The 13,554-nt window shown below is 25.4% G+C and overlaps 1 protein-coding gene across 2 annotated transcripts; it reads left to right on the top strand.

The window, feature by feature from the left end:
* The first annotated feature begins 8,696 nt into the window (after nt 1-8,696).
* Nucleotides 8,697-13,175, top strand: LOC107625242 (putative protein phosphatase 2C 48). 2 transcript variants are annotated; one of them, XM_088506420.1, is made up of 5 exons: nt 8,697-8,893; nt 9,074-9,529; nt 10,346-10,713; nt 11,898-12,134; nt 12,774-13,175. In XM_088506420.1, exons 2-5 carry the CDS (start codon nt 9,223-9,225, stop codon nt 12,981-12,983), a joined length of 1,122 nt encoding a protein of 373 aa, XP_088362546.1. In that variant the 5' UTR covers nt 8,697-8,893; nt 9,074-9,222; the 3' UTR covers nt 12,984-13,175. The 2 variants fall into 2 exon arrangements, with proteins under 2 accessions (XP_088362546.1, XP_088362547.1); XM_088506421.1 differs by having other exon boundaries at nt 8,700-8,834.
* Nucleotides 13,176-13,554: the final 379 nt, after the last annotated feature.

The raw sequence follows: 13,554 nt of genomic DNA, 5'->3' as shown, positions 1-13,554 counted from the left end.
GAATATGGAAGCAATAGAAAAGGGAGCGAAAATTGAGAGATAGCTCAATGTATTTATTTTACTATTGTATTTTCATTTATATTCATTTATCTTTATGGTTTATAAATAGAAAAAACTTAGAAAAATTGTGTGACTTTTTTAAAAATATTAGATCATTATATATAAGTTTTCGTCAAAATTTGTAGTCCCAACGATGTAACAGAAGACCATAAAACACAAATGCATGCGAGTGTTGAAAGTTCACTTCTTTTTTTTTTTTTCGTTTTTTTTTCATTATTTGCTTTAAGCATTTTACTTTTGCTTTAGTTCTTTAAACATTTTGCAATTTTTTCAATTTCAATTTTAAAGATTCATTTATCTTATTGCAGTTTTTTATTATTTGCCACAATTCAAGCATCTCGTACATTTTAACACAAACGCTAAGTAATTTTTGAGTCGAGCCCACTCTTTTTTCAGAACAGCTTTATCTACTCTCCGATACTTAAAATCTTGATACAAATTTGATTCAACATTCTGTCGAAAAAACTTGTTAAGGTTACCAAAAATCAAATGAAATAACCATATAACACTTTTTTGATGATGTATATTAACCATCCATACGTTAAAAGATAAAATTACTAATGATAAATAAAAAAAAATATATCACATTTTCTAAAGATTTTTTTATTTAAATTATTAAAATATAGAATGTATAAAATATTTATATTTTTATATTGTTATTATACATCTCAAATATATAGAATTAGAGCAGCAGACAAATAAACATAAAAACTGAATACTGTATATCTAAGATGTACAACACTTAAAAAAATATTTTAAGCACATTATTATTATTATTATTATTATTATTATTATTATTATATATCAGAATCGAACCAAATCGATCCTTTAAGGTAGAGAATTAATCAAACCCGATAAAAATCGGTTAAAACAGATCCAATCGGACTGATCAGTTGAAAATTTTAAAATTGATCAAAATGAGATTAAAACTTATGTCCTCTTTATTACTGTATGCTTTTTTTGTTAATAAACTATGTTGATGCTTGTTATTTTATATGATAATTATTAATTATATAATAAAAATATACAATAATTTTGTTAGATATTATTTTAATTTTATATTTATTTATGTTTAAATTAATTATTTTTTATTATACATAATTATTAATATAAATATAAATATTATTAAACGTGTATAAATAAAATATCAAATATTTTATTAATTATAATATAATTAATTTTTTATGATTATATAACATTTATTAATTCTTTTTATTCTTTTTATATAACAAATATTTATTAATATTTTTTTAATTAATAAATTATTAGTTATAATTATATATATTATTAAATATATAATATTATATTTAATTATATATTTTAATTTTCGACCATTCTTTATTAAATTTTTAGATATCCATTCGTGTTGACAACTATGATTATATATCACGTCCGTAATAAGACCGTTCACACACAAATGATCTGTTGACCAAGTCATGATATACTTCCACGCAACACATGTAACTAATGTACAATAATTCCAATAGGATAGGACATGCAAGCAAAATGGTTTAGCTACACACCTGTACTGTCTGAATTTCATGTAACGCCAGTTTCTGAAGGACGCGAGATATGATACGATTTAATTTAATTTTTTTTATTTTTTATAATATTATTTAAATAATTTAAAATTTTAAAATTATATCCATCTAAATTTTAAATTAAAAATTTTATAATTTTAAAATTTTAAATAATTTGAATAAAATTAAATGAAACAAAAAATCAAAATAACACCACTCAAAATTTTATGCTAACATATCAGGTTCTGAATTGGTTTTATACATATCTTAAATACATTAAAATATTAAATAATTAATTTCTTAATTTAAAAACTTTAAATTATTAGTTTTTTTCAAAATCGAATATATAAAAAAATTAAACATACGAGTAATATTATGAGTACATTTATTTGTATTAAATTGAATTGAATCGTTAATTTAAATTATATTTATCTAAATTTTAAATTGAAAATTATGTAATTTTAAAATTTTTATTTAAATAAAATTGGATCTAATAAAAAAATAAACATTAAACCAACATAACACGATCCAGAATATTATATTCACGTATCAAGACCTAAGCGGATTTTGTACATATTTTGGATATATTTAAAATTTTAAATTGTTAATTTTTTAATTTAAAAATTTTAAACTGTTAATTTTTTAAAATTAAATATATAAATATAATTAACTATACGAATATAATAATGTGAGTATGTTTATTTTGTATTTTATTAAACTAAATCATCAATTTAAATTATATTCATCAAAATATTAAATTAAAAATTTATAATTTTAAAAGTTTAAATTAATTGATTGAAATTAGATGAAATAAAAAAATAAAATAAAACTAGATATTAACATATTTCGGGTATACTTAAAGTGGCAATAAAATTGGTAGGAGTAAATTTTTGTCCTATCCGATCCCATCTTATTCTACAATAATTCAAATAGAGCCCATGTCGCTCCTATCTGCAGATAGTAAATTAAAGTTAATCTCTAACCCACCCCTATAATTATTAAAATAAAATTTAATAAATAAAATTAAATTTTAAAATGTATATAACCATCATTACATACATAATATAAATTAAAGTAAAAATTTAAATATAATATAATATTATTAATCACTTTACTAATTATTTTACATATATTATATATTAAAATTATATATATATATACCAAAACGGGTATTACCTAAGTCCGATCCTGCTCCACCTCGCATCGGGGCGGACAATCACCCGCTCTCGAATGGGTAGGAGCCGGATAGATACTTGCAAGTTTGGGTAATGTTGTCAATTTGTCATTTTTAGATATACTAAGATGAATATCTTTTTATTTTACCCTGGGTGCACAACATCTTAGAGATGTACATCTATTTAAAATAACATATTTTAGAGAATAAATGGTTAAATTAGTCTTTAAAAGATTATTCGTTTTTCAAATTAGTCTCTGAAAGATTTATTTAATCAAATTTGTCCTTTAAAGATTTTAAATTAGTCATGTTAGTCCTTCCGTCACTTTTATTACTAACGGCGTCAGAGTTTGTTGATGTGGTACGTTAAAAAATATCATAATACACACTTAGTAGTCTTAATTGACTGTTAATATGATTAGTTTATGAAAGTAGTAGATCAAATAAACCCTAATTAAGGAATTTCAATGCTTTAAGTCCTCCCCTCAATTAGGTTTTGATTTGATCTAATTTTATGAACTTATTATGTTAATAGTCAATTAAAACTCTTAAGTGTTTGTTGTGTTGTCACTTAACGTGTTAGAAAACGAGTGATCTTAGCTTTTAGGGGCTAATTTGACCACTGGGATATATATTTTTTTTAAAAATGGTGCACAATACTTGATTGCTGTGCTTATTTGTCTTCTACCCAGATCTATATTCAAAATGTCACTACAACAAATTCGGGTTGAGGCAACCCTTTAAAAATGTTGTCTATAATAAAAAAAAGTGTTGTCTTTAATCAAAGGAAACACTTTCCGACAAAATACAATGCTTTTTAGGGGTTGACTATACGGCCGTTACCTTTGGTTCTAAGACAACACTTTTATGTATCAAAAGAAACCTTTTTTATGGCAACCTTCAGGAAACGTTGCCTTTTCTACTAAAAAAAAGTAACTTCACATAAGGTTACCTTAAAGGACCCAAACACAATGCTTTAATAAAGACTTTATGGCAACACTTTTTATAAGTTGTATTTTTTAATACATAAGTAATATTTGTCCAGATTTTTTAAGTTGTCTTTTCATATACCTAAAACAACACTTGTATAAGTTTTTTCTGGTTATTTTTTCATATACCTAAAATAACACTTGTCTAGTTTTTTTTTTTTTAAATTACATGTTCATATACCTAAAGCAACACTTATCTAAGTTTATTTGAAGTTGTCTTTTTCTAAAACCTAAAGCAACACCTTATTGAGTTTTTCTTAGGTTCTCTTTTTTTATATCTAAAGCAATATATTTTTTACTTTGTTATATTTATCTGATATTTGAAGGATATATAGCACACACTAATAATATTTAAATATTTAAATTCAATTTAATCAATATAGAGAGAATAAGCTAATAATATATATTTCATATATATAAAAAGATGTTTCAAGTACCAATTAACATACTTGTTAAGTTACCAAGTCAAATAAATAATGAACATAAGTAAATAAAATACATGTTTTTTTTATGATGAACTTGAACAAAAAAAAAAATTAGATTTTTCATTTGAAACCAAAGACTTTGTGCTTCACCATTGTTCCAAGAATCACCTTTATCTCTTCAAAAATTTCATCCAACCATAAGCAAGTTGCAATTAAATCTAAATAGATAAAAAAAATATAGTCAAAACATCAGCTTAACAATTATTACAACAATTTAGCACACACATATATACCTAATTATGATTTGGTATATGAGTCGATAGAGAAGAATGTCAAGAAATCAAATTTGGATCTTGTGCACTATTTGCAAACGATTACTTAGATCGCAAGAGAGAAAGCGCTTCATCAACATTCATACCAGGAGAAGTTTGTTATAACATAAGTTTCACAATATTTTCCAATCCTTGCCGTCTTTGCTTATGGTCGTCTAGTTTTGTTTTTAAGACTGTTACCTTCTCTTCACTTTGATTCTTGATTTCATCTATTTCTTTATTTTTTTTAAGAGAAGTTTTTGTAACAATTCTTCCAAAACATCGAACTCTTCCTGGATTCTTTTTATCAAACACTTTTTGAAATGCATTAGTAGATATTTTTTCAGCTTCTCAAAGATCATTAAGTTTATCCTGTACACACAAATATATTATATGCCTATTTTTAATGATAAAAATTTAATAAAGGAATCCAACAACTTATTAATAATTAATCGGGACAGCAATCCAACACCATTAAAACAATCAAAATATTACAACCATAAACACAAAATATATAGCAACCAAATTAGTCATAAGGACAAAATAACCATTCTTGTGTTTCTAAAATAATTAGAGTTACAACCTTAAGCACAAAATAACAAATAAGAGAAAAAATTATAGACTAACTTACAATTATAGTCTTGCATTGTCACTTTTTAATGCATTTTAACCTTCTCTTCTTTTTAATTATTTCTATTATTATTTCTATAAAGGAGAAAGAAGAAAAGTCGTTGATATATCAAGTGTGACCCTTCTCCCAGCAACCAAAACAGCACCAAGGATCAGTTTGAATTTGATTTTGAAAAAAATACTTATTTTTTTCATTTTTTTAAAAGAGATCTTTTTTAACAAACAAAAATTAATTCACAATTAGATAGATTTTTTAAAAAGAATTTTTAAGTATTAAAAATGTCTTTTGCTATTTTACTTTTTTTTAATAAAAGTAATTTTTTAAAAGACACATCTAAATATATTTTAAATTGAATAAAAATAAATCAAAGAACAGTTTGAAAGAACAACTCAATTTTTTTTAGAAAATAGTAAATAAGAGAATAGCAAAATAAATTTATTAACTAAAAATTAAAATCTAACTAAAATGTAATAAATTAAATCAGAGAACATCAAAATGAGTTTTTTTCAAATCTCTCTCTCCTCTGACTCTGGTGACAGCGACGGCGCGACGAGCCTCTCCTCCTCCCTCTCTTCTTTTTCCTCTTCTTCTTCCTCGCGGTGCTTGGCCTCTTTTTCTCTTCTCTGATTTTTCCTTCTTTGTATAGTGTGTTTGTGTGAGATGGAGTAGTTCAGACTTCAAAGTGAAATGCGTGTGTGAATGTGGAAGGGGTTACTGTCCTGTGCGTGTGTGTTGAGTAAAATGAGTTAAGTAAGATTAGGGTTAGAAATTGTCAGAATTTGAGTAGAATATTAATTTAAAATAAAATTTAATTTAATATAATTAATTTTAAGAATATTATTTATTTTTTTATTTATAAATTATTTTTAATTAAATATTTTAATTTAGAATTAGAGATAAATAAATAATTTTTTTTAGTCTACAATATTAATCAAAATTTTCAATTATTAAATTTAAATTGTATAAAATTTTTATTATTTTCAAATATTAAAACTTTAAATCTCTAATAATACTCAATTATTTAAAATTTTTTATAAATCTTAATGGATTTTAAACTTAAATTATTATAAAATTTAATTTAATTACTTTTAAAAAAATATTTTTTCTTAAATAAATTATCAACAAAAATATACTAAATCATAAATAAATCATTATTTAATTGTTAAAAAGCTCGGGTTATTATAGGCGACGACGAAACGACGGAGACGTAGAAGAACGACGACACGAGACAGAATTGTCGACGATTATGAGTGTGAGAGAGTCTGCCTCTACAAAGGCTGAGTGAGAAATGAAATAAAAAATATATAATATTTGTTATAAATTTATTTTAAATTTATTTCTTTTATAAATAATATTTGTTATATGTTTATAACAATCATTTTTGAATATTCTATGAATTTAATATTTATAGAAAAAATTGTTTACATTTGTATGATTATTTATAATTATTTTTATATGTATCTTTTAATTTGTATAATTATTTAAATTATATTAAAAAATTGTTGTTTAATAAAAAATTGTTGCAATGGTTATAAAACTGTTCTATAAAATAGTCAAAGAAAACGGTTTTATTTTGTTGCTATAATGTAATGAAAAATTGATCTTCAACAGCAACACTGTAAAAATCGTCGTCGAAGACCATCTAATAGAACGGTTTTAAAGTGTAGTATTTTGGCAACGGTTTTTATACATTTATTTTGTACAATTATTTAAATAACAATAAAAAATCGTTGCTTAAAAACAAATCCTGGTAACGGTTATAAAACTGTTCTTTAAAATAGTCAAAAAGAACGGTTTTAGTTTGTTGCTATAAAATAATGAAAAATTGAATTCATTAGTAACACTATAAAAAATCGTTGTCTAAAACTGTCTAAGAGAACGATTTTAAAGCATTGCAAAATTTGGCATTGCTAAAACCCATATTTATTGTAGTGAACTAGAAGGAGAAGAGAAGGGAGAGGGGTTTCTCATGCAGAACGAAGAGCACCGCGCAGATGACCGCAACAAGATGACTGCGACAGAGAAAAGAAGATGACCACGCCATCGCCCATCAAGAGAGCATCGCGCCTTCACCGTACGTAGAGGAGTGCACCGCAATTGAGTTGCTGTCACCGTTAAGAAGGGGAGAAAGGATGTGTGCGTTATTGCAGTAGCTATGTTAGGATTTGTATGCGTGCCGTGGAGTAATGAAGCACATTTGTTCTTTTTTTTTAAGTTATTTCATTGAAAAAATAATTGGTGAGAATATCAATAAAAGTTTTTTTTTTTTAATTTTTAATCATAAACAATTTTAAGCAATCTTTTATAAATGTTATTTGTTTAATTTTTTGACAACTCTTATAAAATGTTGTATTTTTATTTAAAAATATTATCTTAAAATTTTTATTTTGTAACATTTTATAAATATTACTTTAGATATCAAAGAGAATTATTTTTATGAATGGCAAAAAATTTTATTATCTTTCTCTTAGTCAAAGATAATTCATAAAAAATATTGTCTTTCTCTAACTAAGACAATTTCTGTTAAATATTATTTTAAATAAGGATTACTTTAGAGAAAAAATATTGTAGTGATGAATAATGACAATATAAAAATTTAAAGATACTCAATAATATGCAAATTAATAAACAAAATATTTATTTATTTATAAATAAAAGATTCCCATTTTCTAATATCAGGTCAAATGCATATATGGTCGGAAATTAATTAAACACTGTCGGTCACACGCTCAAAATCTAGTAAAGTCTTGAATTATCACGGAAGCTATACATGCAAATCAAGTTGCCCCATGACTGAGGATTATTGCTTGAAAAAGGTGATGGAACTCACAATCTCAGCCATGAAATTCAACACCCTTTTTCTTTAGTAACCAACTTGACCACAAAATACATTGTTTCTTTTTTTTTTTTTTTTTCCTTTTTCGTAATCTAATTTAACCTTTTGGACAACGTAGATTTTATTATGCAACAATTCATTATCCAATAATAAATCTTTAAATAAAGTTGAAGTCCACAGCAAATTAATTTTTGTTTTATTAGGTTTAGACTATGATCTCACCAAGAGAGTAATTGTTTACTTTGACAGAAAATTACATTAACTAATAACCACCTATATATTTAAACAAAAGACACAAATGAAAGGACAATAAAACAAGTAATGTAGTTTTTTTTTTTTCGTTTAATTATTCTCTCCTTATTATTTTATTAAATTTTTAATTAGATCTTTATATATTTTTTTAATTAGATTCATGTACTACATCAGATTTTGTAATTAAATCTCTATAATAACAAAAATGTTAAAACTAACAGAATATTCTATTAAATTATATATAATATTTAGTCAAATGTAAGACATATTCATTTTGTTTGATGGAATATTCTATTATTTCTAACGATTTTATTACAGTATGATATAGGGACTTAATCGAAAAAGAAAAAAAAAAGTATAGAAACCTAATTAAAAATTCAGTAAAATTATAGGAATGACAATAGAGTAATTAAACCTTTTTTTTTTTTTTGTTCACGAAGTTATGTAGTTTATATATCTCCCCCATCTCTTTTCTTTTGATCTTTAATTAATCAGATCTCATATCAATCAGACATAGCACAGAGAAGATATCATCCGCCATAAAGCTCCAAATCTTTCTCTTATCCATGGTTTCCCTTTGGTCCCTCTGATATGAGACCAAAGTCTGCCATATTCAACATTTAACTTCTTTTTACAGCTAAGTCTTGTATCTGAAATAAGAAACAGCTTTCTTTAAATTCCGAACCCCATTCAAGGTACAAAGAACCAGCATGCTCCCATAATATTCCCCTAACTTTGCATGAGAAACTAATATATTTTGTCTCTTTCATCATTTAGTTTCAGTCATTTTAGCCCATAACATACATACATACATACGCTTCTATTAAGTCTTTGTCTCAAATTTGTATTTTTTCTAATATTGTCTTCTTCTGCAGGCTATATAACTTGAAGAACTGAGATTTTGCTCTAAAGCAAAACCAAGGGAAAAAAAATCATAAATATTTTTAAGTTTATGACATAATTAATACTGGGTGTTTATGTGAATCATATAAGCTTTAGTTAAATCAAAGGAGTATCCAAAAAGATGGTTAAATCATGCTGGAAACCATTGGTGGAAGGCGAAGATAATGGAGATGGCGGTGGGAGTAGTAGTGGGAGAGTTGATGGGTTGTTGTGGTACAAAGATTTGGGGTACCATCTTCATGGTGAATTCTCAATGGCTGTGATTCAAGCAAATAACTCATTGGAAGATAGAAGCCAAGTTGAATCTGGACCTTTGAGTTCCAACCACCATTTGGGTCCTCATGGAACCTTCATAGGTGTATACGATGGTCATGGTGGAAACGAAGCCTCACAGTTTGTTAGTGACAATCTTTTCTCTAATCTCAAGAGTATGTTCCCGTGATCTCGATGCTATCATCCTTTTATTGTTATTATTAATTATTAACGTCCGATAAATTCAATTAAACTTTACGTTTATCCTAATCCCGCTATGGCCTGAAAATTTCGCAGATCTTGAAATGAAATTGAGGACTTAAAAGAGCATAAGCAACTTATATCTTCCATAACCCTGGTTTTCTACAAACATATAGTTTTTACACACTCTAAATGCTTTCCAAAATATATCATCAAGTTCATTGTAAACACTAAGCAAAAGGGAAAATTTTTTGTCTCTCAGTATATTTAATTTTAAAGTCTTTCAAAATTGTGGGAGCTTCAAGCACTAGCTAGAGCACTCCCTTATTATTAGGGAAGCAAGCTAGTAATTATTTACAAATAATTGACTCTTTCAACTTGGGTTTTCTAATAAGAATAGAATCCATAATAATTTTGGGTTTAATCAACTTTAATCAATTGGACTTGTACATAAAAAAAATTAACTATTAAATCAGTTATTCATATAAAATATATGTTAAAATATAAAATACATATTAAAAATAAATTAAATTATATATATTTATATACAAATACACCATAATTAATTTAGTAGTTAATTTTGTGTTCACGTAATATTTTTTATCTTTAATTTTTCATTATCCTAATATTCTTGATATTTAATAGAACTTTGGTAACTATATAATGATTAATAAGAAATAATCCTTAAGAAAAAAGAATTTGGTATTTAATTGTGGAAGGTTTTTATTACAAGCGATCTGAAAACTTAAAAAATAAGCTGCTCCATTATTCTTTTGTGATATATCCCACAGGGTTTGCAGCTGAAAATCAAAGCATATCAGAAACCGTTATAAAAAAAGCATTCTCAGCAACAGAGGATGGTTTTTTGTCTCGAGTTAAGAAACAATGGCTAACTAAGCCGGAGATTGCATCCACAGGAACTTGTTGCTTGGTTGGAATAATCTGCAACGGCATGCTTTACATCGCAAACTCCGGCGACTCGAGGGCGGTGCTAGGTAGATTAGAGAGACAAACAAGAGAAGCATCTGCTGTTCAATTATCCGTCGAACATAATGTTAATCAAGAAACTGTTAGAGATGAACTTCGTTCAAAGCACCCCTTTGATTCACAGATTGTGGTTATGAGACACAATGTTTGGCGTGTAAAAGGACTCATACAGGTAAAAAAAAAAAAAATTGTTTAGCTAACCTGTGATTTTAAGTTCACGGATCAAGATTATTATTATTAGTAAAAAATTTTAAATATTTTGTTTTAATAAATACATAATAAATATATTAAAAATTACTTCGATTTTATATATTTTTATTAAAAAAATTCATTTGGTAATTTTAGTATGTACCAAAAGAAATTTAGTAGATGATGATCATGTATGTGTTGGTTTTTGTCACCAAGATTTTAGTTTCTTACTCTCTAGCTAGCTTTTGAGAATTAGAAGGTGAATCTCGAGCACAACGATAAAGTTGCTGAAAATAGCGTTTTCATCTGTGATGGTAAGATTGCATATACGTTAAAACTTGCTTCTTACATCTTACCAAGTAAGAGAAAAAAGAATTAAGCTAGATTTTATCATAACTTGGTGGATTATCTAATAAGATTCTAATCTAAATTGCTACTACTATTTTTCTTTTTAATTAGAAAGATAATAAATAAACATTTTATATGCCCAGTTTTACGGTATTTATTGCTTAATATTTAATTTTTATTTAATTTATCTTTTATAATAAATTTTAAATATTTATTATTTATTTTTATAATTTTTAAATTAAATAAATTTTTAGTCTTTTTTCTCAAATTAAGTACTATAGCAATCACTCATTTTATATAATTAGGAACATTCTCTTTATTATTAATTGACAAAAATATCCTTGATGGTAGTCCTAACACTAACAATATTATGAAAGTGTGTTCCTAATTATATGGGTTACATATATTCAGTCACAACCATTAATTACTGCCAGTATTGCTTGCGTATAGTATTCATGAATAATCTTTTACCAATTAAGCAGAACGTGCTAGCCATTTTTAAAGAGAAACTTTTGGAACTATCAATTTTTAGTATTTTTTATTTTGATTATTATAAATATTAAATTATGTTTAATAAATAAATTTTATTAATTTATGTGTATAAATTCTAAAAATGTAAATATAAATTATATTAATTTATGTACATAAAATTTTAATTAATATAAATATAAATTATACATTTTTGTATGTAAAACGTATGTAAATATAAATATAAATTGTTATTGACTAAATACTTACTAAAAATGATAATATTTACTGATCATAGCATTGCTCATTTTTAAATCCAATGTTGAGATAATAACTTGCATGGTATTGCAGGTTTCAAGATCCATTGGTGATGCATATCTGAAGAAAGCAGAGTTCAATAGAGATCCTCTGCCATCTAAGTACAGACTAGCTGAGACATTCTTCAAGCCAATTCTTAGTTGTGAGCCATCAATATCGGTGCACAAACTCCACCCTGATGACCAATTCCTCATATTTGCTTCTGATGGTTTATGGGAGCACCTTGGCAACCAAGAAGCTGTTAGCATAGTCAGCAACAACCCACCTAATGTAATGTCCCATTTAAATTTGTTTACTTTCCATTTTTGGTTATATTTTTTTTATTCATTGCATAAATGGCAAATTGATATCCTTTAAATGATATATCAACTCTACTTCGTAGGATAAGACTTATTTATCTTTTATGATAATTGTGCATATGGTATTTTTGTTGTTTTGTGAGTTTGATGTCACAAGTTCAGCTACTAAAAAAAAGTCATGTTTTCCCGAATTCGGTCTGGAGTTTTGAATACTAGGCTATTTTTTGTTCTTTTTTTTTTTATATATATATAAAAAGTTTGGAATAAACTCCTCTAAAATGAAAATGTTATTAAAGTAAGAAAATTAAAGTTTAATCATTACTATATCAAATTACTAGGGCTCGCATGTTATGAAAATTGCAAATTTAAAAAGAATTAATGTCTCATTTTATTAATTTTTTCATTTTAGATTATATTTTTTAAAAAAGTTTAAATACTACTTATTTATCACTCATCAAAAAATTCCTCACAAAGATAGAAGAAACTCATATCTATGGTCATATAAAATATTTTTCAAGTCTTTTACTATCAGTATACTATCTAATTGGTAGGTCACTCTTTTTATAAACAAATTATTCTAAATCAATTGTAAACATTTTCATTGTTACAGGGAATTGCAAGAAGACTAGTGAAAGCTGCACTAAGAGAAGCAGCAAAGAAGAGAGAAATGAGATTTGCAGACCTCCAAAAAATTGAACAAGGAGTAAGGAGACATTTTCATGATGATATAACAGTGATTGTTGTGTTTCTCAATCCCAAACTTATTGATACAAGCTCTCCATTAGGTTCTCCTCTTTCAATCAAGGGAGGTGAATTCTAATAATCAAACAAAATTTTATATATAATAACTTGTTACTTGTAGAGATTAAAGTGAACCAATCTTCACTATATAACCAAGAGTATAATATTTAAGGTTTGCAATGATCTGATTCTGAAATTTGTGTGTTCTCACTAGTTTATGATGATTAATTAACGTTGAACATGTATCTATCAATTAACTATGAAACATATATGCTTTGTATATTAATATATATATATATATATATATATATCTCCATTTTGAGTACTTGTTACCATATTTTTTTTTATTGTAGTTCTGATATATTCTGAATGTTATCATAATAATTTAAGAAGTTAAAGAGAGTTTAAAATTTAAAAATATACAAAAAATAGAACAATACAATCAAAATACATATCTTGTATCGAGAAATTTAATTTCTGTATGTGTATCGAAAGTTGCATAAAAATAAAAAATCATAATTCATAAATAAAAAGCAAATCAAGGTTTTATGTTCTACAAACTTATAATTATCATTCATCATTATCCAATATCAATACAAATTAGATCATCCTCTTCAGCAAAAGTTAAAATCTGATATCTTTCTTCCGTA

The sequence above is a fragment of the Arachis ipaensis genome, chromosome B2 (genome assembly GCF_059453495.1).
Source record: "Arachis ipaensis isolate K30076 ecotype BB chromosome B2, ASM5945349v1, whole genome shotgun sequence".
In the NCBI taxonomy this organism is placed as follows: domain Eukaryota; kingdom Viridiplantae; phylum Streptophyta; class Magnoliopsida; order Fabales; family Fabaceae; genus Arachis; species Arachis ipaensis.
Note: the sequence above shows the minus strand (reverse complement) of the source record. Positions and strands in the feature narration are given on the sequence as shown.

Excerpts from the sequence above, each read along its gene's own strand:
- LOC107625242 (XM_088506420.1), top strand. The coding sequence starts at position 9,223 with ATGGTTAAATCATGCTGGAAACCATTGGTGGAAGGCGAAGATAATGGA. Across the intron at positions 9,530-10,345 it reads TCTTTTCTCTAATCTCAAGA|GGTTTGCAGCTGAAAATCAA; the intron begins GTATGTTCCCGT and ends TATATCCCACAG. Across the intron at positions 10,714-11,897 it reads GTGTAAAAGGACTCATACAG|GTTTCAAGATCCATTGGTGA; the intron begins GTAAAAAAAAAA and ends ATGGTATTGCAG.